General features: G+C 43.3%; 1 protein-coding gene across 1 annotated transcript in view; it reads right to left on the bottom strand.

The window, feature by feature from the left end:
• Positions 1–7,229: 7,229 nt before the first annotated feature.
• The window catches only part of LOC143274829 (uncharacterized), an 80,949-nt gene continuing 60,950 nt past the window's right edge, over positions 7,230–27,228 (bottom strand). The window contains exons 36-46 of the mRNA XM_076578769.1: positions 26,569–26,805; positions 24,028–24,133; positions 21,552–21,632; positions 16,995–17,142; positions 14,057–14,289; positions 13,343–13,451; positions 12,482–12,613; positions 11,603–11,683; positions 9,798–9,879; positions 8,782–8,964; positions 7,230–7,446 (exon numbers count right to left, since the gene is read on the bottom strand). Coding sequence (XP_076434884.1) covers positions 7,311–7,446; positions 8,782–8,964; positions 9,798–9,879; positions 11,603–11,683; positions 12,482–12,613; positions 13,343–13,451; positions 14,057–14,289; positions 16,995–17,142; positions 21,552–21,632; positions 24,028–24,133; positions 26,569–26,805 — 1,528 coding nt within the window. The 3' untranslated portion in view covers positions 7,230–7,310. The remainder of the gene's footprint in view (positions 7,447–8,781; positions 8,965–9,797; positions 9,880–11,602; positions 11,684–12,481; positions 12,614–13,342; positions 13,452–14,056; positions 14,290–16,994; positions 17,143–21,551; positions 21,633–24,027; positions 24,134–26,568; positions 26,806–27,228) is intronic.

Below are 27,228 nucleotides of genomic sequence, written 5' to 3'. Positions count from 1 at the left end.
ACGTTTGTGACCTAGATTTAAAGAAAGCTGAAGGCCCTGCTCTTTCCGGTTTTGTTTAATTTCACATTCAAGAAAATTGTCCAAAGCGCCTTAAAGTATATACAGATGGTTCAGTATTTTATAACAACTAGGCAGGGGCAGCATTTATAATCCCGTCATTAAAAGTAGAGAAGTACTTTAACAGCGATAAAGATTTATCTACATTCATAGTAGAATTTACGGTTATATCAACTGGGGTCAAATCATTTGATTAATCTTCTCATTACCATATTTCAAGTGTTATTTAGTGGTGATTCTAAATATGCATAATAAACATTAAAATCTTTAAATTCGAAGACAACAGAATAACTCGTAACAAATATTCTTCACTGATGTATTCTTTTCTTTTTTTTCTTTTTTTTTACCATTTGTGGTACAAGATTAATTATTATTGGATCCCTTCTCACAAAGGGATTGTGGGAAATAAGCGGGTGGATCGTAGTGCGAAAAAAGGCGCAACAAATAATTCATAATGCCACTAAAAATTCGTATTCTATATTTATTACAAGAAGGTTATGCTCTTACTGGAGAAACTTACCGGGAACCATGTCAATAACTGATACAGGAGTCTGATCCTGCCAGAGAAAATGCTGACTGTACCTGGCGCAAAACTGAACGTTTGTCAATTTTCTTTTAAAACAAAAGGACAACACAGAAGCAGAAGGTTCACCAGTCTTCTATAAACAGACTTCGACTGGATGCCATGAGAACAAAACATACTTCTAAAGTGACATGCATTTATGGTAATGAAATTACCCCCGTGCATATCATCTTTGAATGTGAACAGTTAAAAACATAGTTACCTATTTCATTTACAAAATCTGCAGTTCCATCTGCTTGCCTTAGAAACTTTTTACATGATAATTAACTTGTGTTTGAAATAGTTCAGATTTTAATTAGGAGCTCCACTGGCTCTTTGATGTAATTTTACTGCATGGTTGACTAGATAGTTTTGTTTTATTGTATTAACATTCTTTTATGATGCCGAGGAGAGAGGAACAGGGAAAGTAGTGATGACTTAAAGTCATGGGTGGGGTGGGGAAGGTAATGGATTTAGTAATAATAATATAGTAATAATAATAATGATGATGATAGTAATAATAATAATAATTACAATTGTGGATAGATAAACAAAAGAACGAACACACGCACGCACGCACATACACACACACGCGCGCGCGCACGACACTAATCTAAATCTTGGATGACCTCGAAGTTCACTGTCCGTTTTTTGGAAGTTAAGGTTGTACACCAGAAAATCTAAACAGAACAGACGCCGGAGATATCGCAAGGTTTGAAAATGTCAACGTTTCTAAAGAAAACGGAAATGGTGATGGGTGTTGGAGGGTCATTTGACTCATCATCAATCAAGCGGAAGGCCAGTTACTTTGGGACAGCCAGCAAGGGCACGAGCTACGTGCGTGTGTGTGTGTTTGTGTGTGTGTGTGTGTGTGTGTGTGTGTGTGTGTGTGTTGTGTTGTGCTGTGCTGTGCTGTGCTGTGCTGTGTGAACGTGTGCCGATAAACGTATACCTGCACGTGCGTGTGTACATGTGCTTCCGTGTGTGCGTGCGTGAGCGCGCGCGTCTGTGTGTGCTGGTATGCATATGTATTCGTGTGTGTGTGTGAGGGCGGGGTGGGGGATGTGGGGGATTATATATGTATGGTACGTCTGTTTCTCTCATGGGTGTGGGTATATTTGTCAGAATGGGAAATGTTATAAGATTATATGATCGTTTTTTGGTTGTTTTCTTTAACCCGTTTTTTTTAATTAAATTTTTTTGGGGGGGTACGGATGTCGTGAGTTTTTGTTGTTGCTTACGTTTACTTTGGATGTGATATATATACTTTAGATCCTCCACACCCCAAAATGGATCAAAGGATTATGTATTCTCGATTCTATTGTGTGTGTGTGTGGTGTGTGTGTGTGTGTGCGCGCGCGCGCGCCTTTGTTTTGAGAACGTGTGCACATTAGCATATACTGGCACGTGTTGGTGCGCATGCGGGTTTGCATATGTGTACGCGTGTGAGAGATGTGAAAATGTGCCTGCAAGCATAAAAATGCATTTTCGCGGTATGTGCTATAGTGTCTGTGAGTGTTCATGTGAATGTGCCTGCACGCATTATTAGTGAGTGTGTACTGGAATGTATGTAAATTAGCAACAACACAAAAAAAAAGCATACATGCGTATGTTTTACTTAGTGTTTGTGAATGTGTATGTGAAAACATGCGCTCAAATGTGTGCATGGGAGTGTGTGTAGTTAAGTGTGTGTGTGTGTTTGGTGTGCGTGTTTGTGTCATAGGTGTGTTCAGTGCGTGTTTAGAGGGCGTGTTTGGTGTGTGTGTGCGTTTGGTGTGCGTGTGCGTGCGAGAAGTGTGTGTGTGGTGGGTGTGAAGAGTGAGAGTGAATATTTTCCATCTTACTAGGGGATGACCTATTTTCCACCAGTGGCAGCAGAATTCCTTGATCACCACCCCAACCGACTGACCGAGAGTGTTTGCACTGCCGCTGCTTCATGCGTGTTTTACTTACAGAACCCGACCAAACCCTAGCTCTATTTCTTCCGTGTGTGTGTGTGTGTGTGTGTGTGTGTGTTCTTGTGTGCTTTGTGTCTGACAGATGTGTTATTGTGAACCACTTTTGAGAGGTTTATAATTTCTGTGATGGTGACTTTCGCTTGTTGGCATTCAAACATTTATGGGTTGTTGCTGTTTTTTAATCCCTCCACAATCCCTCCTCCCTTTCTTTAACAGTATTTCTGTGACCCAATTTTCATGATAGAAAATTATGCACTTCAGTCCAGTATCATGTTGCTCAGATCAGTTCAGTACAAATGTTCAGACTTATTCTTAGAAATACTACCCGAGTCATACTATACATGAGTGTATCAAAATTCACACATACACACAAGAACGTGAAAAGTCATATATGGTCGTTTAATTTATTTTGATTTTTTACACCAGAGAAGGAGCAGATGGGAAAAATACAATGTGCCAAAACGGATAAATTATGACAACTGTACATCACATGTATTTTTGACCTCTTAGTAATGGTTGCCACAGAAACACGATTGTGGTGATAAATTAATAATCACTATGTTCTTTTGTTCACACTTTCTGTTCACCTGTGTGTGTATTGATGGGAGTGTGAACGTGTGCACTCATGTGTGAACTCACATGTTTGTATTAAAACATTCTGATGTACACATAAAGCACAAACCAGATCAGTTTTATATTACTTTTAATTATGTGTGTGTGATGCATGGGCATGCGAGAGTGTACATGTGCCATGCAAATGTGTGTGAACACTCCCCAATCTTTTGTTGAGCAAGTAATTTCTGTGATGTCCTAATTAATTCATCCACCAAATGAGAAAAAGGCAAAACATGTGCAAACTTTACTTCATGTTGGTGTTGGTGAATCTGTTCAACAACATGTGAACACAGCATTTTTGTCAAAGGACACAAAGAATGACAGGCAGACAGAAAGAGAGAGAATCACAACACAGACACCAAAACAACAACAATGTAACACACACACAACAGGCAAATAATACTTTTTTTCCCCCTACGCCCACTGATCACAACATATCTATATATAAACAAAACAAATACAAAACAAACAACAACAAAAAACACTAGAAATAACAACCAAAACAAAACAGTATCTACCTCAACAAATTTGAAGCACACTCACACAGTGCATCATCGATAAAGACACTCAAATAAGTCATTCAGTTTGAAACCTCCAGTGAAGCACAGACTTTATAACACAAATTCTATTTTCTAAAAAAAACAGTGGGAGGGTCGGGGGATGGGTAAGGGGAGAAGAAGGGTGCCTGAGGAAAGAGAGAGTGGAATGGAAAGACGAGACAGAGAAGAGGTGAAACAAGAGAGGAAGAGAAAGTCATGACGAGACAGAGAGGTGAAACAAGAGAGAGAGGGATGGAAAGACGAGACAGAGAGGTGAAACAAGAGAGGAAGAGAAAGTCATGACGAGACAGAGAGGTGAAACAAGAGAGACAGGAAGGGAAAGACGAGACAGAGAAGAGGTGAAACAAGAGAGAGAGGAAGGGAAAGACGACACAGAGAAGAGGTGAAACAAGAGAGAGAGGAAGGGAAAGACGACACAGAGAAGAGGTGAAACAAGAGAAAGGGGGAAAGACAGAGAGCAGGGAAACAGAAATGGCAGATCTATTCCCAGAAACAACAACAACCCCCCAAAACAAATCTATAGAAGGGAACAGAGCTTAGCACCCAGTTAACGTGTACCTTAAAAAAAAAATTAAAAAAAAAAAAAATATATTGATATGTCCAATACATAAATGACAATAACAGAACAAACATAGGTGTATATTGAAGAGATGCTGAACATCACCAGTTAATGTCTTTTTTTTTTTATGTGTCCAATGTATAAAAAAAGAAAAAAAAAAGAGGCAAGATTGTAACACATAAACACTCGTAACTGGTATAAAATGAAAAAAATGTTGAGTGTCATAGTATTCATGTTCATTACTTGATCTCACGAGCAAAACGGAGGTGAAACAATCAACTGAAAACCTGATTGCAAACAATCTGTGCTTTGCTTGAGTTATGTCACCAATTAAAAAAGAAAAGAAAAGAAAAGTTATATCACCAACTATACGTTAAAGACTGCACTGGTTAAATCATCAGCTGCGAAACATTCAAGACTCTTGATAACATGCAATACACAATTATGTACAGACCATAAAACACGTGCAAAGAATTTAACTCCAGACAAAAACAATACAACACAAAATGTTTGTTGTACCAATATCACAAAATAATACATCAAGAGAGACAAAGAGAGAGAGGGGGGGGGGGAGGGTTGCATGTAAAGAGAATGAATCTAAAAACAAATTTGTGTTATGATTTCATTAGAAGAACCATGTTCTTTTGATACATTACATTTAAAATGTTCAAGTCCAACAGCCTCTTACTGCCTACATGGGAAGTGAATTCACATCCACTGTATCTAGAGCTTGGCAAAGGAGAACAGCACTCACTCCTCTTTTTTTCACTGTTTTCACCGTCCCCAGCTCAAGTCCAGTACTCATTGACACCTGGGTGGAGTGAGGAGAAGTGGAGAAAACTGGCTGTCCCAAACACACAGCACCATGCCCAGACACTGAGCACTGGTCAACTGTATCACAAGTCTAACCATTCCACCATGGTGCCTCTCCTTATAAACTATAAAAACTGGATATATACACAATGATAAATGACTGCATGTCAAACAAACCCACCAAATTAAACACACACACAACCATGCATTTTGGTTTCAACAGACTTTAGAATGAGTAGTGCATCTGGGGAAAGTTTTCGAACCATCTTCCTACCAAATTCTTTCAGATATTTGCAAACACATGTGAGAAATGATAAGGATGTGCATGTGTGTATGTGAGTGAAAGAGAGAGAAAGGTCTCTCAGACCGGAAGAGCACCTGTGGATGGTTCTGAGGGCACTGAATACCCCCAGTGCATACCCAGTGACATGGGGACTCCAGTGGTGTGCATCAGTCAACATACATGTACACCTTTCAGTCATGCAGTGACTGCAATCATACACTACATCAAAAACACTCTTTTCTTTCCAAGAAACAAATATATTGACAAAATTTACCACAAATTTCAAATAAAAAACAAACAAACCAACCAATTCATACAATATATTAAAAACAAAAAACAAAAACAACAAAACAAGAAATCCCCCTCTGCCTCTTCCTTCAGTCATGTCCGAAGCTCCTGATAATGACCATAACTACATACAACTTTCACATTCAGCACGACACAGAAGCTCATCACAACCGCAGTTACATCACGGCCACACCATGATTTCTTTTGATGAACCTGTAAAAATGGAATACTGCTGCTGACCAGAACGAACAGTGGGGATCAGTGTTGGTCCACACCTCCTCAATCCACACAATGACTTCTCTCTCTTCAACAACAGCTGCAGTCACTGTGTCACAGTCTGCAGGCACCACAACCTGCCACCAGCGAATTCAAGTCTTCCCTCTTCACCGCTGACACCAGCCAGTCACTGACTGTCAAACACCAGGACACCCCTTCACCTGAACGGCAAAGGTTTAGAGAACATGAGGGAAAGGGGTCGTTGGGAGCAAACTGGACAGTCGCTCGGTGAATCAAAATCCTCATAGTCACAGCATCACCCAGCTTCTCAATGTTGTGGTGGAGGTTCTGGTTTGTCAAGCCAGGGATTTGTCCTTGGTACGGGGGTTTGGGGTTGTTTTTGTTTGTTTTTTTTGTTTTTTTGGTGCAGCAGGTACTCAAAGGTTTTGGATAACTTTGTCCATGGTGGATGTTGGTAAAATGTCACAGACAGGTTTTGGGGGTCATCCATGACAGCAGTGAAATCTCACAAGTGCACACTGACCAACTAACACCTCCCCCCTCCTGCCTGTCTCCAGCGCCAAGCCACCCTCAAACATGTGTGAAGCGGGTGAGGTCATCTTCACTCTGAAATCTGCTGTCACCACCCCAGTCATAAATAAAAACCTTGCTTCTCCATGAAGGAAAGTGGTACTTAATGCGTCTGATACCAGTCAGGAAAGAAAAAAACAAGAACCGGTGCCAATGCCTGGCCAAAGGCAAACATCACACACACAGATACACTACAGACAACATCACACACTGACACACACAAAGACATGCATTTCACACATGATAAACACACAACCCATACACATCACACACTGACACACACAAAGACATGCATTTCACACATGATAAACACACAACCCATACACATCACACACTGACACACACAAAGACATGCATTTCACACATGATAAACACACAACCCATACACATCACACAGACAGACACACATCCAGATGAAGTCATAGTGCTCACTTGCTGGCATCCACACTGGTGACCACATACACACATCACGCACTCAGAGGCTGAGTGACAGCAGGTCAGAGGATGGACTCCACACTACTGAACACACACACACACACACAGAGACAGACATCACACACACACACAAACATTTCACACACACACAGAGGCTGAGTGAAAGCAGGTCAGAGGGTGGACTCCACACTACTGAACACACACACACACAGACATCACACAGACATCACACACACACACACACAGACATCACACACACACACACACAGACATCACACACACACAGACATCACACACACACAGAGACATCACACACACACACACACACACACACTCTGACACATGACACACACAGAGGCTGGGTGAGAACAGGTCAGAGGGTGGACTCCACACTGGTGAAGGTGCTGGCACTGCTGACACTGTCCAGGGACAGGAGGGACACGCTGGTCTTCACCTGGTAGCTGCCCCCACGGTCCTTGTCCGGGGACGGGGCAAAGCGCACCTGTCTGCTGCACACACACACCACACACCATCTTCACCTTCACCACTGTCAGCTTAGGGAAGCAATACATCTCAACCTCCCTCCAACACTTTGCCATCTAGCATACTACCTCAACACAACTCAACCTCCCTCCAACACTTTGCTATCTAGCATACTACCTCAACACAACTCAACCTCTCCCCAACACTTTGCTATCTAGCATACTACCTCAACACAACTCAACCTCCCTCCAACACTTTGCTATCTAGCATACTACCTCAACACAACTCAACCTCTCCCCAACACTTTGCCATCTAGCATACTACCTCAACACAACTCAACCTGCTAGTGCCACAAAAAAATAATAAATAAACACAACGAAAATAAGATCCATAATTTAGGGATAGTCACATTTATTCAACGTCATCCAGCTCACTGAATCCACTAAAATCTTCGTCTTCAGTGTCCGAGTTGAAGAGAACCAGCACAACTTCCTCTGCCATCTTGTCACTGACTTCAGCCTCGCTTTCACTTCATGAACATGAAGGTGGAGGTCACTGCTGGTTCGTCGCTTGCACTGTTGTCTGCTAGGTCGATCACCTTCAATTTGAAGGCTGCATCACAGGCATAATGTCACGTTTTCCGTATGATGAGGGTGTACGCTTGAGCAGAGTAGAACTGAATGCTGATCTGAAGGCTTTAATGTGTGCGGATTTGATTTATAAAACGTGAACAGTTAGCACACTATCCTGAAGCTCATTCAAAAATTCATGGACAGAAATCATGATTTTGGTGAGTTGAAGGGCAGCTAAGAATAGACGAGAACGTGACACTCCCGGGATCGTTAAAATCCGCAAATAAGCCGCATCATTGTATAAGCCGCAGAGGTTGAAGCTGGGGTAAAAAGTTGCGGCTTATTGACCGAACTTTACGGCAGTTGTCCATAATGAACAAAATTTTTATACAATGACCGGCAAACAAAACCAAAAATTGCCAGTAGGCACCTTACATCTGCCAGGCACAAAAAACAAACCCATAATACAGTAAGAACGCCCAATTATCAAGTCCAGAAAAAATATTCAAGGCTCTCTGGAAAAAAATATATAGGTGATTAGCCAGCAAGGCAAATAATAAGAAAGAAAGAGACAACAAAATGAAAAGGATGAAGCAAAAAAAAAACAAAGACAGCGACAGAAAAAAAAAAAGAAAGGAAATTCTAGCACAGAATTTCCACAAGGTGGGGACACTGCTGACACCAAAATAGCCCCCACCCCTACCCCCTCACGTTCCCACAAGGGGTCTCTTTCTCTCTCTGCACACCTGCCGCTACTTCAGTCACCTGTTCAGCCAGGTGCTCACTCACCTGGTCCAGGTCACGTTCTCCTTCTCGTCGTCACTGTCCGGGAGCTCTCGGCGCAGGTCGCGGGCCCGGAGGTGGATGACCTCTGTGATGCCGTTGCCGCTGCTGGCCAGGTAGATGGCGCCACCCTCCTCCGCCCGGCCCAGGTAGCGGGGCGCCGGGAGGTCCACCGCTGTCTGACAGCCCCTGGACACAGCACAGCACAGCACAGCTGACACTCTCTGCCATGCATACCTTCACCAACAGCCTTTTTTTTTTTTTTTTTTTGAACATTCTTTCACTTCCTTTTTATTCTTAATAACATCTTAAAAGATGCATATATACTTTATATCAGAACAATTTGGAAAGAAAACAACAACATCATACACATGAAAAAAAAAGTTGTTGAAATAATAATGAGAAGAAGACAAAGAAGAAGAAGAAGAAGAAATGATCTTTTTTTTTTCCATTTTTCATAAAACTTTAGAAAATTAACAAAGATACATGTATTTGGAAAAAAAAAAAAGAAAAAGGGGGACAATTCGATGAAACATGAAAAAACACTAACAAAAACGAAAAATACATGGTGACATGCAAATAAAGTATTCTGAGGAAATCACTATGAATAGATAAATAAATAATTTGAAATAGCTATCAAATAGAAAAGAAAAACGCCCTTCCATGCATCATTTTCGGAACAGAGTGAAGGAAGAGAGAGAGAGGGAGACAGAGAAAGCAGAACCCAGACAGAAAGAGAGAGTTAAGGACAGGACAGAGACAGCCACAGACCAACACAGAATGAGACAGGGCAGTACACACAAAATATACATGTATTGTGCGCAAGACTGAAGCATGACTGAGTGACACAGGAAACAAATGATAAGCGCCTAAAGGCAGCTTTAAGTTGGCTCTACCCAGGAAGGCAACCTGTTGTGCAAATGACTGTGTTTGTAGAGTGCTTAGAGTTTGGTCTCTAACCAGAGATGGCTACCATTTAACTTTTAAGTATCAATAATAATGATAGTGATGATGATACTGACTTGACCTGATCCTTGTCTGTGGGTACCACAGTGGCCTGCAGACTGTTGAAGTAGGTGATGTAGAGGAAGGGCTCTGTGTAGGCTGTTAAATCAACAATCAGCAAAACAGTTATTCAATCCTTTGACCCATGTTGGGGCATGGAGGATATATACAGAAACACAACAAGTATCATATGCCAAACTTTAAATGAAAACAGCAACAAAAACATACAGAATTGGTGATCAAAACCAAAATCCATTCCCATCATTTTCACAAAACTTTATCACCACACTGCTTTTCATCATTCACTGATTTCTAAACTAAGCACCTCCCAACACAATAATAAGCTGAATGCCTGAATGTGAACAGGAAGAAAACTTGTTCATGACTTGCTATGTGAAGAGCTGAAGTGCAGAACCTTTTATATTAAAGAAAGAAAACAAAAATGATTCAAACGACAGGGACATGGAAAACCTCGGGATCTACACAAAATACTGAAGGCAACAGTAAGCCTTTTATCAGCACCTACATCTTGTATAGCAACCCAGATCTACACAAAATACTGAAGGCAACAGTAAGCCTTTTATCAGCACCTACATCTTGTATAGCAACCCAGATCTACACAAAATACTGAAGGCAACAGTAAGCCTTTTATCAGCACCTACATCTTGTATAGCAACACAGATCTACACAAAATACTGAAGGCAACAGTAAGCCTTTTATCAGCACCTACATCTTGTATAGCAACACAGATCTACACAAAATACTGAAGGCAACAGTAAGCCTTTTATCAGCACCTACATCTTGTATAGCAACACAGATCTACACAAAATACTGAAGGCAACAGTAAGCCTTTTATCAGCACCTACATCTTGTATAGCAACACAGATCTACACAAAATACTGAAGGCAACAGTAAGCCTTTTATCAGCACCTACATCTTGTATAGCAACCCAGATCTACACAAAATACTGAAGGCAACAGTAAGCCTTTTATCAGCACCTACATCTTGTATAGCAACACAGATCTACACAAAATACTGAAGGCAACAGTAAGCCTTTTATCAGCACCTACATCTTGTATACCAACACAGATCTACACAAAATACTGAAGGCAAAAGTAAGCCTTTTATCAGCACCTACATCTTGTATAGCAACACAGATCTACACAAAATACTGAAGGCAACAGTAAGCCTTTTATCAGCACCTACATCTTGTATAGCAACACAGATCTACACAAAATACTGAAGGCAAAAGTAAGCCTTTTATCAGCACCTACATCTTGTATAGCAACACAGATCTACACAAAATACTGAAGGCAACAGTAAGCCTTTTATCAGCACCTACATCTTGTATAGCAACACAGATCTACACAAAATACTGAAGGCAACAGTAAGCCTTTTATCAGCACCTACATCTTGTATAGCAACACAGATCTACACAAAATACTGAAGGCAACAGTAAGCCTTTTATCAGCACCTACATCTTGTATAGCAACCCAGATCTACACAAAATACTGAAGGCAACAGTAAGCCTTTTATCAGCACCTACATCTTGTATAGCAACCCAGATCTACACAAAATACTGAAGGCAACAGTAAGCCTTTTATCAGCACCTACATCTTATATACCAACACAAAAAAGATTCAGACACATTTAAAAAAAATTTTTTTTATGGTTAAACCACGAAAGTACCAAATGGGTGTAAAATGCGTTAATTCTCACAAAGAATTTTGAAAACAGACAAGATAAAAACCAGCTGGACGGAAGCAACATTATCACAAGCCCCTTCAGCCGGTTTCCTGTGACACAGGTGAGTGGCACTCACAGAAGGACAGAGGCAGTCCGCTCCACTTGATGTCCGACTCTCGGCTGCGTTGCCCTCGGTGATCCACAAACACGCCAAATTCTGCCAGAACAATTCAAACATCAGAACTTATTTTCTTTCCACTGCAACCACTACTGTACTGAACTGTATTGTGGAGCCATGTGGCAAAGTGGTCATGCAGCTGACTAAGATGCCAGTGTCCACAAGTTCAAGTCCTACACAGGGACTGGGATTTTACATTCCCCTCCGCTAGACCTTGAGTGGTGGCCTGGGTGCTAGTCATTCAGACTGATAGGATAAAACTGAGGTCCTGTGCACATCATGCACTTAGTGCACATCTAAGAACCCACAGCAACAAAAAGGTTGTCCCTGGCAAAATTCTGCAGAAAAATCCACTTTGACAGCAAAACAATATACACTTGCAAACATTAAAAAAAAAAATTTTTAATTTAAAAAATGGGTGGGGGTGGTGGGTGGGGCACTGCACTGTGGCAACATGCTCTCCAAAGGAAGAGCAGTCCGAATTTCACACAGAGAAATCTGTTGTGACAAAAACTGTATTGTACTGTATTGTATTGTATTGTATATTGTATTGTATTGTACCATAAGGCAATGTTGCACAAGCTGACTTTAACCCCCCCCACACAAAAAACTCATTCTGAAAAAGGTGAAGAACAGCACTGAATTCAACCTGAGCAATCACACCCAAACACTTGTATTCACAATTAAAAAATAAAACAAAGCACTGTTTAAAAAAACAAAAAGAAAAACAAAACCAAAAAAAACCACCCTCTTTTTCATACATATTAATTAAGGAAACCACTTCTGAGCACAGCTGTACTCTCCATGGAAACCAGTGGCAGGGACGGATGTACTTACCATGGAAACACAGTAGGAACTCGAGGGGCAGGCCATCAGGGGACACCTGCACCACAGCCAGAGGGAAGCTGTGGTGGTTGGCCGCCCCAAAGGCCGCAAAGGCCAATGAGCTGTCCTGTCGGTCCACAAAGTCTGCACACAAACATCAATACCGTGACAGGACTGGAGTTCAAATCATCATGAAGTTACACTATACAAACCATGAATATCAAAAAGAACAAATAAACGGGAAACACTGTGTCTGTACAGAAACACACTCATCTGCATTAAGATACAGTGGACTGTATGCTGTAGTCTTGATCTTGTACTGGCCACTGTACTGAGAGGATCAGTTTATTACTGTTCCTTGCCCTCCATCTCTCCTCACCCACAAGCCAACCTCCAGGGTCCAGGGCCTTTCTAACAAGCTTATGCTGTATTGATTTTTTCCACTTTCACGCTGCTAACATTATCAAAACTCTCACTCACTCTGTCACAAAGGCACACACACATACACAAACACAGCATTTTAGTCCAGACAAATTTCAGCTAACAGAACCCTAGACAATCTGTATCGGGTACCACAGCACACAAGCCCTCAACTTTCACTGGCTACTTACAGCCAACATGACTCTGATGGCCATATCACCACCATCAACTATAAAACAAAATCCCCACATCTTACAAAGCTTTCACAAAGTTAAAAAGAACACCCCAACAAATTCATTTCTCTCCACATTACACCCGAAGCACAACACACACAGTACATGCCAGTGTTTTCACAAAGTTAAAAAGAACACCCCAACAAAACCACCTATCTCCACATTACACCCGAAACACAGCACACACAGTACATGCCAGTATTGCCTGAAGTGTACCCACCGATCAGACTAGGGTGTTCCAGGCTGATGCGATAAAACCTCTCCGTGCCCACGATGGCAAAGCTCTCCGCCATACATATGCAGCTGCAGGGCTGGCTGGACGGCATTTCCTGAAAACACGCCCCATCACGTCAGTCCATGCACAGTCAACAGTACGTCATGTTGAAGTGGGATGACGTCCGCTTTGTTTGGTTTGCGAGCTGTGGACCACTCTCTGTTTTCACCCAATACCAGTGTGAACGACAATGCTGACCTGGCACAAAGCATCCTGCACAGTGTTCACCAACCAACCCTGTCCTCTTTTGAAACAAATCTACACATGTGTCTGTTCAACATAACCAATGGGACGTAATGAAACTTAGTCATCTGTATCCTCGCACCTTGCCCTCACACCCCCCTCACTCTCCCTCCCCCAATGAAGTCTCCATGTAGTGTGTGTGTGTGTGTGTAGGGGGGAGGGGGGAGAGCAGGGGGTGGGCAGGTGGGTGTTGCCTCAGTGTGTATGCAACTGTGTGTTTTGTGTGTAATGCATATTTTGTGCTTTTTCTATGTGATGATTCATACCTATTGCCTAGGTCTTGGTTATACATATACTATATATATACATATTTTCTCTCTTGTATGTTTTAAGGTGCTGTTGAACAGCATTATGTATTACTGTATGTGTGAAAAACTAAATCTGCTCTCAGGACACAGTGTGAAGCACCCTGCTCACCTTCCTGAGGCAGTACATGGCCAGGCTGGGATTGTACTTGAGCAGCACCACCTTGTTGGGCATGCCCACACACAGGTAGGAGGCGTCTGCCCACAGCGCCACCTCAAAGACCGTGCACCGCTGGATGCCCTCCACCGCCCGGTAGCTGAAGGGGGTGGTCTCCCCTCCCACCGTCTGGCTCATACGGCACTGGATCAGCTTGCTCTCCACCATCACCAGGCGGCGCTCCGGCCCTGAGGGCACACACAGTGCGTTTTGTGGTCATCGTCATGATGGTAACAGACCATGTGGCTTACACACACAGTGTGCTTCATGGTCATCATCATGGTGGTAACAGACCATGTGGCTTACACACACAGTGTGCTTCATGGTCATCATCATCATGACAGTAACAAACCATGTGGCTTACACACACAGTGTGTTTCATGGTCATCATCATGACAGTAACAAACCATGTGGTTTACACACACAGTGTGCTTCATGGTCATCATCATCATGACAGTAACAAACCATGTGGTTTACACACACAGTGTGTTTCATGGTCATCATCATCATGACAGTAACAAACCATGTGGTTTACACACACAGTGTGCTTCATAGTCATCATCATCATGACAGTAACAAACCATGTGGTTTACACACACAGTGTGCTTCATAGTCATCATCATCATGACAGTAACAAACCATGTGGCTTACACACACAGTGTGCTTCATGGTCAATGTCATCATGACAGTAACAAACCATGTGGTTTACACACACAGTGTGCTTCATAGTCATCATCATCATGACAGTAACAAACCATGTGGTTTACACACAGTGTGCTTCATGGTCATCATCATCATGACAGTAACAAACCATGTGGTTTACACACAGTGTGCTTCATGGTCAATGTCATCATGACAGTAACAAACCATGTGGCTTACACACACAGTGTGCTTCATGGTCATCATCATGACAGTAACAAACCATGTGGTTTACACACACAGTGTGCTTCATGGTCATCATCATGACAGTAACAAACCATGTGGCTTACACACACAGTGTGCTTCATAGTCATCATCATCATGACAGTAACAAACCATGTGGCTTACACACACAGTGTGCTTCATGGTCATCATCATGACAGTAACAAACCATGTGGTTTACACACACAGTGTGTTTCATGGTCATCATCATGACAGTAACAAACCATGTGGTTTACACACAGTGTGCTTCATGGTCATCATCATGACAGTAACAAACCATGTGGTTTACACACACAGTGTGCTTCATGGTCATCATCACCATGACAGTAACAAACCATGTGGTTTACACACACAGTGTGCTTCATAGTCATCATCACCATGACAGTAACAAACCATGTGGCTTACACACACAGTGTGCTTCATGGTCATCATCATGACAGTAACAAATCATGTGGTTTACACACACAGTGTGCTTCATGGTCATCATCATGACAGTAACAAACCATGTGGTTTACACACAGTGTGCTTCATGGTCAATGTCATCATGACAGTAACAAACCATGTGGTTTACACACAGTGTGCTTCATGGTCATCATCATGACAGTAACAAACCATGTGGTTTACACACACAGTGTGCTTCATGGTCATCATCATGACAGTAACAAACCATGTGGTTTACACACACAGTGTGCTTCATGATCATCATCATCATGACAGTAACAAACCATGTGGTTTACACACACAGTGTGCTTCATGGTCATCATCATGACAGTAACAAACCCTGTGGTTTACACACACACAGTGCTTCATGGTCATCATCATCATGACAGTAACAAACCCTGTGGTTTACACACACAGTGTGCTTCATGGTCATCATCATGACAGTAACAAACCATGTGGTTTACACACACAGTGTGCTTCATGGTCATCATCATCATGACAGTAACAAACCATGTGGTTTACACACACAGTGTTTCATGGTCATCATCATGACAGTAACAAACCATGTGGTTTACACACACAGTGTGCTTCATGGTCATCATCATCATGACAGTAACAAACCATGTGGCTTACACACACAGTGTGCTTCATGGTCATCATCATCATGACAGTAACAAACCATGTGGTTTACACACACAGTGTGCTTCATGGTCATCATCATGACAGTAACAAACCATGTGGTTTACACACACAGTGTGCTTCATGGTCATCATCATCATGACAGTAACAAACCATGTGGCTTACACACACAGTGTTTCATGGTCATCATCATCATGACAGTAACAAACCATGTGGTTTACACACACAGTGTGCTTCATGGTCATCATCATCATGACAGTAACAAACCATGTGGTTTACACACACAGTGTGCTTCATGGTCATCATCATGACAGTAACAAACCATGTGGCTCAAACCCCAGCTGACCTCAAAAAGGGCCTTTTCAGGGCTGAATACCCCATCGGTTCTGAAAACCAGTCATGTTAAAAGGTCAGTTAAAACAACGTCAGAAAGACCAGTTCATCCACGTCTCGCTCAGTCCATATGAAATTTAAACCAAGTTTTGAAATATCAGATACGGCATAAAAAGACCAATTCACCCATGTCTGTTTCAGTCCATGTAATATTTGAATATTATCCATCCATCAAAAGAAAAGAAACATAATTTACACACAGGTGTGTGCATGAAAGCGCTCACTAGTCCATTCCTCTTCTCTTCACATACATAATTATAATTTATGTATCCCTCCAACACACACATAATTTCAACATAATTACACTCTAATAAGGTTCCCCAACAGTGACCCCAGCACTGCTTGGATGGTTCAGGCAAAAAAGTCTGCTCAGCAGTGGTGGTGTTGTTGTCCATAGTTAAGAGCGACAGCTCATACAGCAGCTGACAGTCAGTCCCTAAGAAGCATACATGCTTATTCCACTTCCCTCAATAAACAAACTCATGGTCACTATGGTTACCTGTGAGCATCAGGACCAGGTTGACGCCTTTGGCCTCTGCCATGAGGTGCACACTGCCAAAGCCTGACAGCTGCACCAAGTGCTGACGTCCTGATGTGCTCTGGGGGTTCAGGGCAAACAGGCCATCGTCCGTTCCCAGCAGCACCAGCTGTAAGCAATCATCAGCCACATCGTTCATCAGTACTGAACATTCATCAACATCGTCATCACCATATTTGACTGGAAATTCCAAACTACTTCTTTGGCCAGCCAGCTTGCTGCAGAAATTACACAATCACACTTGCATCATGTCTAACTTTTACATCTGTGTACACAACTGTTTGTTCTCTCCCTCATCTTAAAATGTGTGCACCCCCCCGACACACCCACACACACAGGGCACCCTCTTTAGTCCCATACCAAAGCATTGCAATGAGAGGTCTTTTGAAACATGTTTCATTCTGAAGCTTGTGCTGATGTGCCTGCTTTGTGTTATATCTCGCCATTCCCTCCTCTGCTTCTCCTCACTTCAACACTACACCCACAACCCAAGCATGTGCTATGAAATACACTAACACCAAGCATTCACCTGTTTATCCACCCCAGTTCACTGGTCTCCCCATATACTGACTGATCTTCCACAGTGGATTATGTTCCACCCCAAAATATATACTATACACAAATCCGGATACACATTTGGCAATCATCAGAGGTAAATCTTCATCGATTGATAAAAAAAAACACCCAAAAAAACAACTTCAATGACACATCCTACTGGCATGTCTCCAACAAGAACCATCACAGCATATCAACATACACCCACCACAGTTCACACATGGAGGAATATGGGGACTTCCAAACAGGAGTCATCACAGCATGTCAGCATATTCCCATTACACTTCACACAAGGAGGACTATGGGGAGTTCCTCTGAATGCTCAGAGCTAAAAGGAGGGAAAACACTGATTGGCCCAGCCAGAATGAGGGTACTGCACAGGCTGAAACACTTAGCCAGACAAACACCACACAGTGTACAACACCTGGCCAGACAAACACCACACAGGCTGAAACACTTGTTCAGACAAACACCACAGTCTACAACACTTGGCCAGACAAACACCACACAGGCTACAACACTTGGCCAGACAAACACCACACAGTGTACAACACTTGGCCAGACAAACACCACACAGTGTACAACACTTGGCCAGACAAACACCACACAGTGTACAACACTTGGCCAGACAAACACCACACAGTCTACAACACTTGGCCAGACAAACACCACACAGGCTACAACACTTGGCCAGACAGACACCACACAGTGTACAACACTTGGCCAGACAAACACCACACAGTGTACAACACTTGGCCAGACAAACACCACACAATGTACAACACTTGGCCAGACAAACACCACACAGTCTACAACACTTGGCCAGACAAACACCACACAGGCTACAACACTTGGCCAGACAGACACCACACAGTGTACAACACTTGGCCAGACAAACACCACACAGTGTACAACACTTGGCCAGACAAACACCACACAGTGTACAACACTTGGCCAGACAAACATCACACAGTGTACAACACTTGGCCAGACAGACACCACACAGTGTACAACACTTGGCCAGACAAACACCACACAGTGTACAACACTTGGCCAGACAAACACCACAGTCTACAACACTTGGCCAGACAAACACCACACAGTGTACAACACTTGGCCAGACAAACACCACACAGTGTACAACACTTGGCCAGACAAACACCACACAGTGTACAACACTTGGCCAGACAAACACCACACAGTGTACAACACTTGGCCAGACAAACACCACACAGTGTACAGCACTTGACCAGACAAACACCACACAGTGTACAACACTTGACCAGACAAACACCACATTGTCTACAACACTTGGCCAGACAAACACCACACAGTGTACAACACTTGGCCAGACAAACACCACATTGTCTACAACACTTGGCCAGACAAACACCACATTGTCTACAACACTTGGCCAGACAAACACCACATTGTCTACAACACTTGGCCAGACAAACACCACACAGTGTACAACACTTGGCCAGACAAACACCACACAGTGTACAACACTTGGCCAGACAAACACCACACAGTGTACAACACTTGGCCAGACAAACACCACACAGGCTACAACACTTGGCCAGACAGACACCACACAGGCTACAACACTTGGCCAGACAAACACCACACAGTGTACAACACTTGGCCAGACAAACACCACACAGTGTACACTTGGCCAGACAAACACCACACAGGCTACAACACTTGGCCAGACAAACACCACACAGTGTACAACACGTGGCCAGACAAACACCACACAGTGTACAACACTTGGCCAGACAAACACCACACAGTGTACAACACTTGGCCAGACAAACACCACACAGTGTACAACACTTGGCCAGACAGACATCACACAGTGTACAACACTTGGCCAGACAAACACCACACAGTGTACAACACTTGGCCAGACAGACACCACACAGTGTACAACACTTGGCCAGACAAACACCACACAGGCTACAACACTTGGCCAGACAAACACCACACAGTGTACAACACTTGGCCAGACAGACATCACACAGTGTACACTTGGCCAGACAAACACCACACAGGCTACAACACTTGGCCAGACAAACACCACACAGTGTACAACACTTGGCCAGACAAACACCACACAGGCTACAACACTTGGCCAGACAAACACCACACAGTGTACAACACTTGGCCAGACAAACACCACACAGTGTACAACACTTGGCCAGACAAACACCACACAGTGTACAACACTTGGCCAGACAAACACCACACAGTGTACAACACTTGGCCAGACAGACATCACACAGTGTACAACACTTGGCCAGACAAACACCACACAGTGTACAACACTTGGCCAGACAGACACCACACAGTGTACAACACTTGGCCAGACAAACACCACACAGGCTACAACACTTGGCCAGACAAACACCACACAGTGTACAACACTTGGCCAGACAGACATCACACAGTGTACAACACTTGGCCAGACAAACACCACACAGTGTACAACACTTGGCCAGACAGACATCACACAGTGTACAACACTTGGCCAGACAGACACCACACAGTGTACAACACTTGGCCAGACAAACACCACACAGTGTACAACACTTGGCCAGACAGACACCACACAGTGTACAACACTTGGCCAGACAAACACCACATTGTCTACAACACTTGGCCAGACAAACACCACATTGTCTACAACACTTGGCCAGACAAACACCACATTGTCTACAACACTTGGCCAGACAAACACCACACAGTCTACAACACTTGGCCAGACAAACACCACACAGTGTACAACACTTGGCCAGACAAACACCACACAGTGTACAACACTTGGCCAGACAAACACCACATTGTCTACAACACTAGGCCAGACAAACACCACACAGTGTACAACACTTGGCCAGACAAACACCACACAGTGTACAACACTTGGCCAGACAAACACCACACAGTCTACAACACTTGGCCAGACAAACACCACATTGTCTACAACACTTGGCCAGACAAACACCACACAGTGTACAACACTTGGCCAGACAAACACCACACAGTGTACACTTGGCCAGACAAACACCACACAGGCTACAACACTTGGCCAGACAGACACCACACAGGCTACAACACTTGGCCAGACAAACACCACACAGTGTACAACACTTGGCCAGACAAACATCACACAGGCTACAACACTTGGCCAGACAGACACCACACAGGCTACAACACTTGGCCAGACAAACACCACACAGTGTACAACACTTGGCCAGACAAACATCACACAGGCTACAACACTTGGCCAGACAGACACCACACAATGTACAACACTTGGCCAGACAGACACCACACAGTGTACAACACTTGGCCAGACAAACACCACACAGTGTACAACACTTGGCCAGACAGACACCACACAGTGTACAACACTTGGCCAGACAGACACCACACAGTGTACAACACTTGGCCAGACAAACACCACACAGTGTTCAACACTTGGCCAGACAGACACCACACAGGCTACAACACTTGGCCAGACAAACACCACACAGTGTACAACACTTGGCCAGACAGACACCACACAGTGTACAACACTTGGCCAGACAGACACCACACAGTGTACAACACTTGGCCAGACAAACACCACACAGTGTACAACACTTGGCCAGACAAACACCACACAGTGTACAACACTTGGCCAGACAAACACCACACAGGCTACAACACTTGGCCAGACAGAGCAAACCTACCGGCCACAGCCTGCACCAGTTTGACACATTGCAGTGATCTGTGTGTATGTGTGCGAGACCATGCCTGACAATGACAAATGTTTTACTGAAGGTAAAATGGATACGCTGAAAGCTGCTGTTCACCACACCCTCACACACACACACACACACACCCTCACACACACACACCCTCACACACACACACACACCCTCGCACACACACACACATGCCTCAGGGCACAGGACTGACCTGGGGGGAGAGTGCCAGGGCACAGTTGAACTCTTTCCTGTCTGCCTCCTTCAGAGACACCACCGTCGTCATCTGGGGCTCCTAGCAACAACAACAGCACCATGTAATATATAATGATAATACTGATTATGATTTAGACATTCCTCATATATCTATAATGCATGTGTACCCACAAACACACAGACAAGCCTACGAACATAATAACTCATGTATACATTTCTACATACTTTCAGATGCACGTTAAAACCAGACAGGCAAACAGGCTACCACGAAGACAAAGAAAAAACAGGCAAACTAATCTGAATTGTCAGTTGTTAAAGAAAATTCATAAGAATATACTGGATTTTCTTGTAAAATTTGATTAGCAACAGAATACATAAATACAAAGTTAATACATAAGATTAGCTGCATAATCCAAAGAAAGACAATACTTTATTGTCCGTATGTAGCTTGACAGCCTTTCAGATACAGGGGTTTTGTGTTTTCATTCAGATAATTGATGAGCACAGTTTGTGTGTCAGGCACTTCTTCATAATCATAGAACTGTAGGTATCTAAAGCGAGGTTGTAAAAATGAGGGTCAGTAGTAAGTTATAAACTTTTTCACCTGTTTCAAGAGAGAGGAAGAGACAGAGGAATGGGATGGCAGACAGGCAGGTAAGCAGACAATGAAAAGTGTCATCTTGCATTTGTGAACTATACTTTTATACACACATTAAGGACTGGAGACAGAAGGCAATACAGGGATGCAGAAAGGTGAGACAGGGAAGAGGGGAAACAGACAAATCTGCTGACAGGAACTTTCTCTCTCGCAGTAAACAGAACAATTACTAAAAACTGCACTCATTTAAAAATCTGCAACACATCTTTACATAAAACCACTATAAGACTCCAACACCCCAACGCCCCTTATCTGTAAAGATGATTTTGATAATCCCTTAAACTGCATGAAAAGAAAGATACTTGTATGTAAGAAAAACAGCTCTGTTTCATGCATGAGTAGTGTTCCACAAATTTCATATATAACTGATATTTGAAGCTATAGTGAATTTCAGCCCATTCAGCTTTATTTCTGCCCCTACCTCAACCAAAAAAAGTAATACACACAGAATAAATGTCTATCAGGGCAGCCTCACCCTTTCCTAAAACACAAACATAAAGCCAACTGACAGGAACCTAAACTTCTGAAATTGTCAACCAAAATGAAATAGTAAAATGGCATGTATCGTATCAATGATGATGGTGATGGTGATGAGTGTGATGTATGTGTGTGAGAGGTGGGGGGTGGGGGTGGATGGTGGGGGGTAGGTGTCAAAGGTCATTAATTCCCTAAATGAAATGCTTTTGTCTGTTGAAGCTTATTTGCTCAGTGCTAAAAATAGAAGGATTCACCAGGCACCTGCAGTACAAGAGCACCAATGATGTGGTGCATGTGTGTGTGAAGTATTGTGGTGGACAACCAAAGGATAGCATGCTAATTCTCTCTGATGGCCTGTCTGCAAGGAGTACTGTTTGTGTGTACTGTCTGCACCTTTTTCATTAATGCCACTCATCAACATTTTCACTTCATCAAAAAGAAAAAAAATCAAAAGTATTGAAAAATTCATTCACAAGAAATCAAACACTGTTGTAAAAATCAATGAATAAATAAACAACAACAAAAAAAAAACTGAACACGCAAACTATGTCAAAACAAACTAAAATCAAACTGAAACTGAAACCAAATGCAAAAGTTTCAGATTACACTTACACTGTACAGCTTTATTGCAGTCTAGACATAATACAGAAAGTAAGTCTTCATTTAGAAAGAATGGTTACGTAACAAATGCAACAGTATATAAATCAACATGTTTATTAAACAAACAAAATCTAAATTTAAGCAATGCCACTGACAAATACCACGGTGATTATGCCACATAAAAGATATCAAAGAGATACCACTTCCAGCAGTTTTCAAAAACCTTCCTGTATGTCACTTCCAGTTGTTTTCAAAAAGCTCCCCGCAAACACACACATGCACACCCAATCTAACAATCATGCCAGGGTAAATTTCTGCTCCACAAAACAGGTCTCATGTGGCCTTGAAAATGAAAGAACCAATATTCTTTCTTTACACACTGATGTCATATTCTAATCATCCTGTTCTGGTTTTCGTTCATATTTGCTCACTTACGCCTTTTGTTCTTCTTCTTGTGTGATTGTGGGTTGCATCTTCCCACACTCACGCATCTTCCCACACTCACTCACTCCTTTTTCTATTTTTTCCTTGCTGTTTCCATTCAGACAAAGGTTTACAGAATCTAACACATTCACTCCTTTTTGTGTATGATCATTTTCACCCTGCCATGTAGGCAGCCACACTCTGTTTCTGGGGGCATGCATGCTGGGTATGTCTGTTTCTACAGCCCGCTGAATGCTGGCAGAGTATGCCTTCAATGTTGACTTCAATGCACACACCCCAAACAGGGCGTACTCACATTTTTTCGCAGCCTGTCTCTGCGCTGCACGCTTCTCACGGCAGCCTCCAGTGCAGCGACCCATCGCTGTTTCTCACTGAAGTTTGTCGTCATTAGATACAGGTACCTGCAACAAAGAGTGTTAGAGAAAAAAAAAGAACACACACAAAAAAAAAACCCCAACTAAACCCATATAACAATCACAAGTTAGAGAAAGGAGTTTTCTTGGTTTTATTTTCAAGAATATGTATGACATACTTTGTCATGACTCACCCACTGCAGTAGTGAAGCCTGCCAATAACGCACCACTGCGTCATGGCAGACAACATTTCAAGTTCTTTTTATGGAAGCAGTAGGTTCCGAAGAAAAAACAAAACAAAAAAAGAAAAAAAAAGGTTATCTGTTTCTTTGTAACTTGCTGAAGTTTAAAAAGAACTGGAAAAAATAAAGAAGATTCCTGGAAATGTAACTACCCAATAGAGTTCATAAAAATCCTCATTGATCAATTATTCCATCAGGAATTGGGCCAGCAAACTCAGTGACCAGTTCTCACATTCTCTCACTGCTACATACATGGCTATGCCACTGTGCATATCCACAGTGCAGTACCACCCCATTGTCTGCAGCCATGTTTGTTTTACTAACAAAGTGGATTTTTCTCAAGAATTTTGCCAGGGTCAACCCTTTTGTTGCCGTGGATCCTATCACAATCGGCTAAGTGCATGCTGAAGACGGGACCTTGGATTATCATCTCATCCAAAAGACTAGCACCCACACCACCACTCAAGGTCTAGTGGAGGAGGGGAGGAACGAAGATCCTGGTCCGTTCATGGAGACTCAAACCCATGGACACTTGCTTTGTAGTCAGGCTCATCACCCCCAGGCCACTGCTCCACAGACACGGATGAGACGCCTGACGAAACACACCCCCACAAGGTGCAGACAGCCACGTCTGTGCACACCCCATGTGGAGTGTTGGCCAAGTGGTAACGCACCTGCCGGGGAAGCCAGAGAATCTGAGAACACAGGGTCGAATCTCACTCTATTTTCTCCCCCTCCACTAGACCCTGAGTGGTGGTCTGGATGCTGGTCATTCGGATGAGACTATAAAAAAAACCCAAGGTCCCATGTGTAGCATGCACTTTGCGCCCGTAAAAGAACCCACTGCAACAACGGGGTTGTCCATGGCAAAATTCTAGAGAAAAAAAAATCCACACTATCATAGAAAAACAAATAAACTTGCAGGCAGAAAAACAACACAGCACTGGTTTGTCCCCTGTGTGAGATAAACACAGCACTGGTTTGACCTATATGTCCTGGGATAAACACAGCACTGGTTTGACCTATATGTCCTGGGATAAACACAGCACTGGTTTGACCTATATGTCCTGGGATAAACACAGCACTGGTTTGACCTATATGTCCTGGGATAAACACAGCACTGGTTTGACCTATATGTCCTGGGATAAACACAGCACTGGTTTGACCTATATGTCCTGGGATAAACACAGCACTGGTTTGACCTATATGTCCTGGAATAAACACAGCACTGGTTTGACCTATATGTCCTGGGATAAGCACAGCACTGGTTTGACCTATATGTCCTGGGATAAACACAGCACTGGTTTGACCTATATGTCCTGGGATAAACACAGCACTGGTTTGACCTATATGTCCTGGGATAAGCACAGCACTGGTTTGACCTATATGTCCTGGAATAAACACAGCACTGGTTTGACCTATATGTCCTGGGATAAACACAGCACTGGTTTGACCTATATGTCCTGGGATAAACACAGCACTGGTTTGACCTATATGTCCTGGGATAAACACAGCACTGGTTTGACCTATATGTCCTGGGATAAGCACAGCACTGGTTTGACCTATATGTCCTGGGATAAACACAGCACTGGTTTGACCTATATGTCCTGGGATAAACACAGCACTGGTTTGACCTATATGTCCTGGGATAAACACAGCACTGGTTTGACCTACATGTCCTGGGATAAACACAGCACTGGTTTGACCTATATGTCCTGGGATAAACACAGCACTGGTTTGACCTACATGTCACCATCATGGGATAAACACAGCACTGGTTTGACCTACATGTCACCATCATGGGATAAACACAGCACTGGTTTGACCTACATGTCACCATCATGGGATAAACACAGCACTGGTTTGACCTACATGTCACCATCATGGGATAAACACAGCACTGGTTTGACCTATATGTCCTGGGATAAACACAGCACTGGTTTGACCTAAATGTCACCATCATGGGATAAACACAGCACTGGTTTGACCTACATGTCACCATCATGGGATAAACACAGCACTGGTTTGACCTACATGTCACCATCATGGGATAAACACAGCATTGCTTTGACCTATATGTCCTGGGATAAACACAGCACTGATGTGACCTACATATCACTGCACTGCAGCAATGCGCTCTCCCTCTCCCTGGGGAAAGCAACCCAAATTTCACATAGAGAAATCTGTTTGTGACAAAGAGCAATACAACACAACACAACACAACACTCCCCCCTCCCTCACCTCCCAGGCCAGCAGGTGGTCAGAGGGTCCTGGTCCAGCCGCAGCACGTAGTACAGGTCCAGGGACGCCGTGCCCGTCAGCTCCGAGGCCGTCACCGCAGAGTGCACGCTGACCTCCGCGTCCGGGGGCGAGAGGTCAAAGGTGTCCACAGGGTTGGCGTCTGTGTCCTCCTTGTACAGCATCAGGTAGGAGCCGTCCAGCTCCACCCACCGCTTCTCCCAGCCGGGCTTCCCCGTCCTGCCAGACACACAGCATCTGGTGTGACCTACATGGCCCTCATTATGGGATAAACACAGCATCTGGTGTGACCTACATGGCCCCATCATGGGATAAACACAGCACTGGTGTGACCTACATGGCCCCCATCATTGGATAAACACAGCATCTGGTGTGACCTACATGGCCCTATCATTGGATAAACACAGCATCTGGTGTGACCTACATGGCCCTATCATTGGATAAACACAGCATCTGGTGTGACCTACATGGCCCTATCATTGGATAAACACAGCATCTGGTGTGACCTACATGGCCCCCATCATGGGATAAACACAGCATCTGGTGTGACCTACATGGCCCCCATCATGGGATAAACACAGCACTGGTGTGACCTACATGGCCCCATTGTGGGATAAACACAGCATCTGGTGTGACCTACAT

The sequence above is a fragment of the Babylonia areolata genome, chromosome 29 (assembly GCF_041734735.1).
Source record: "Babylonia areolata isolate BAREFJ2019XMU chromosome 29, ASM4173473v1, whole genome shotgun sequence".
Lineage (NCBI taxonomy): Eukaryota > Metazoa > Mollusca > Gastropoda > Neogastropoda > Buccinidae > Babylonia > Babylonia areolata.
This window is presented reverse-complemented; position numbering and strand designations above follow the sequence as displayed.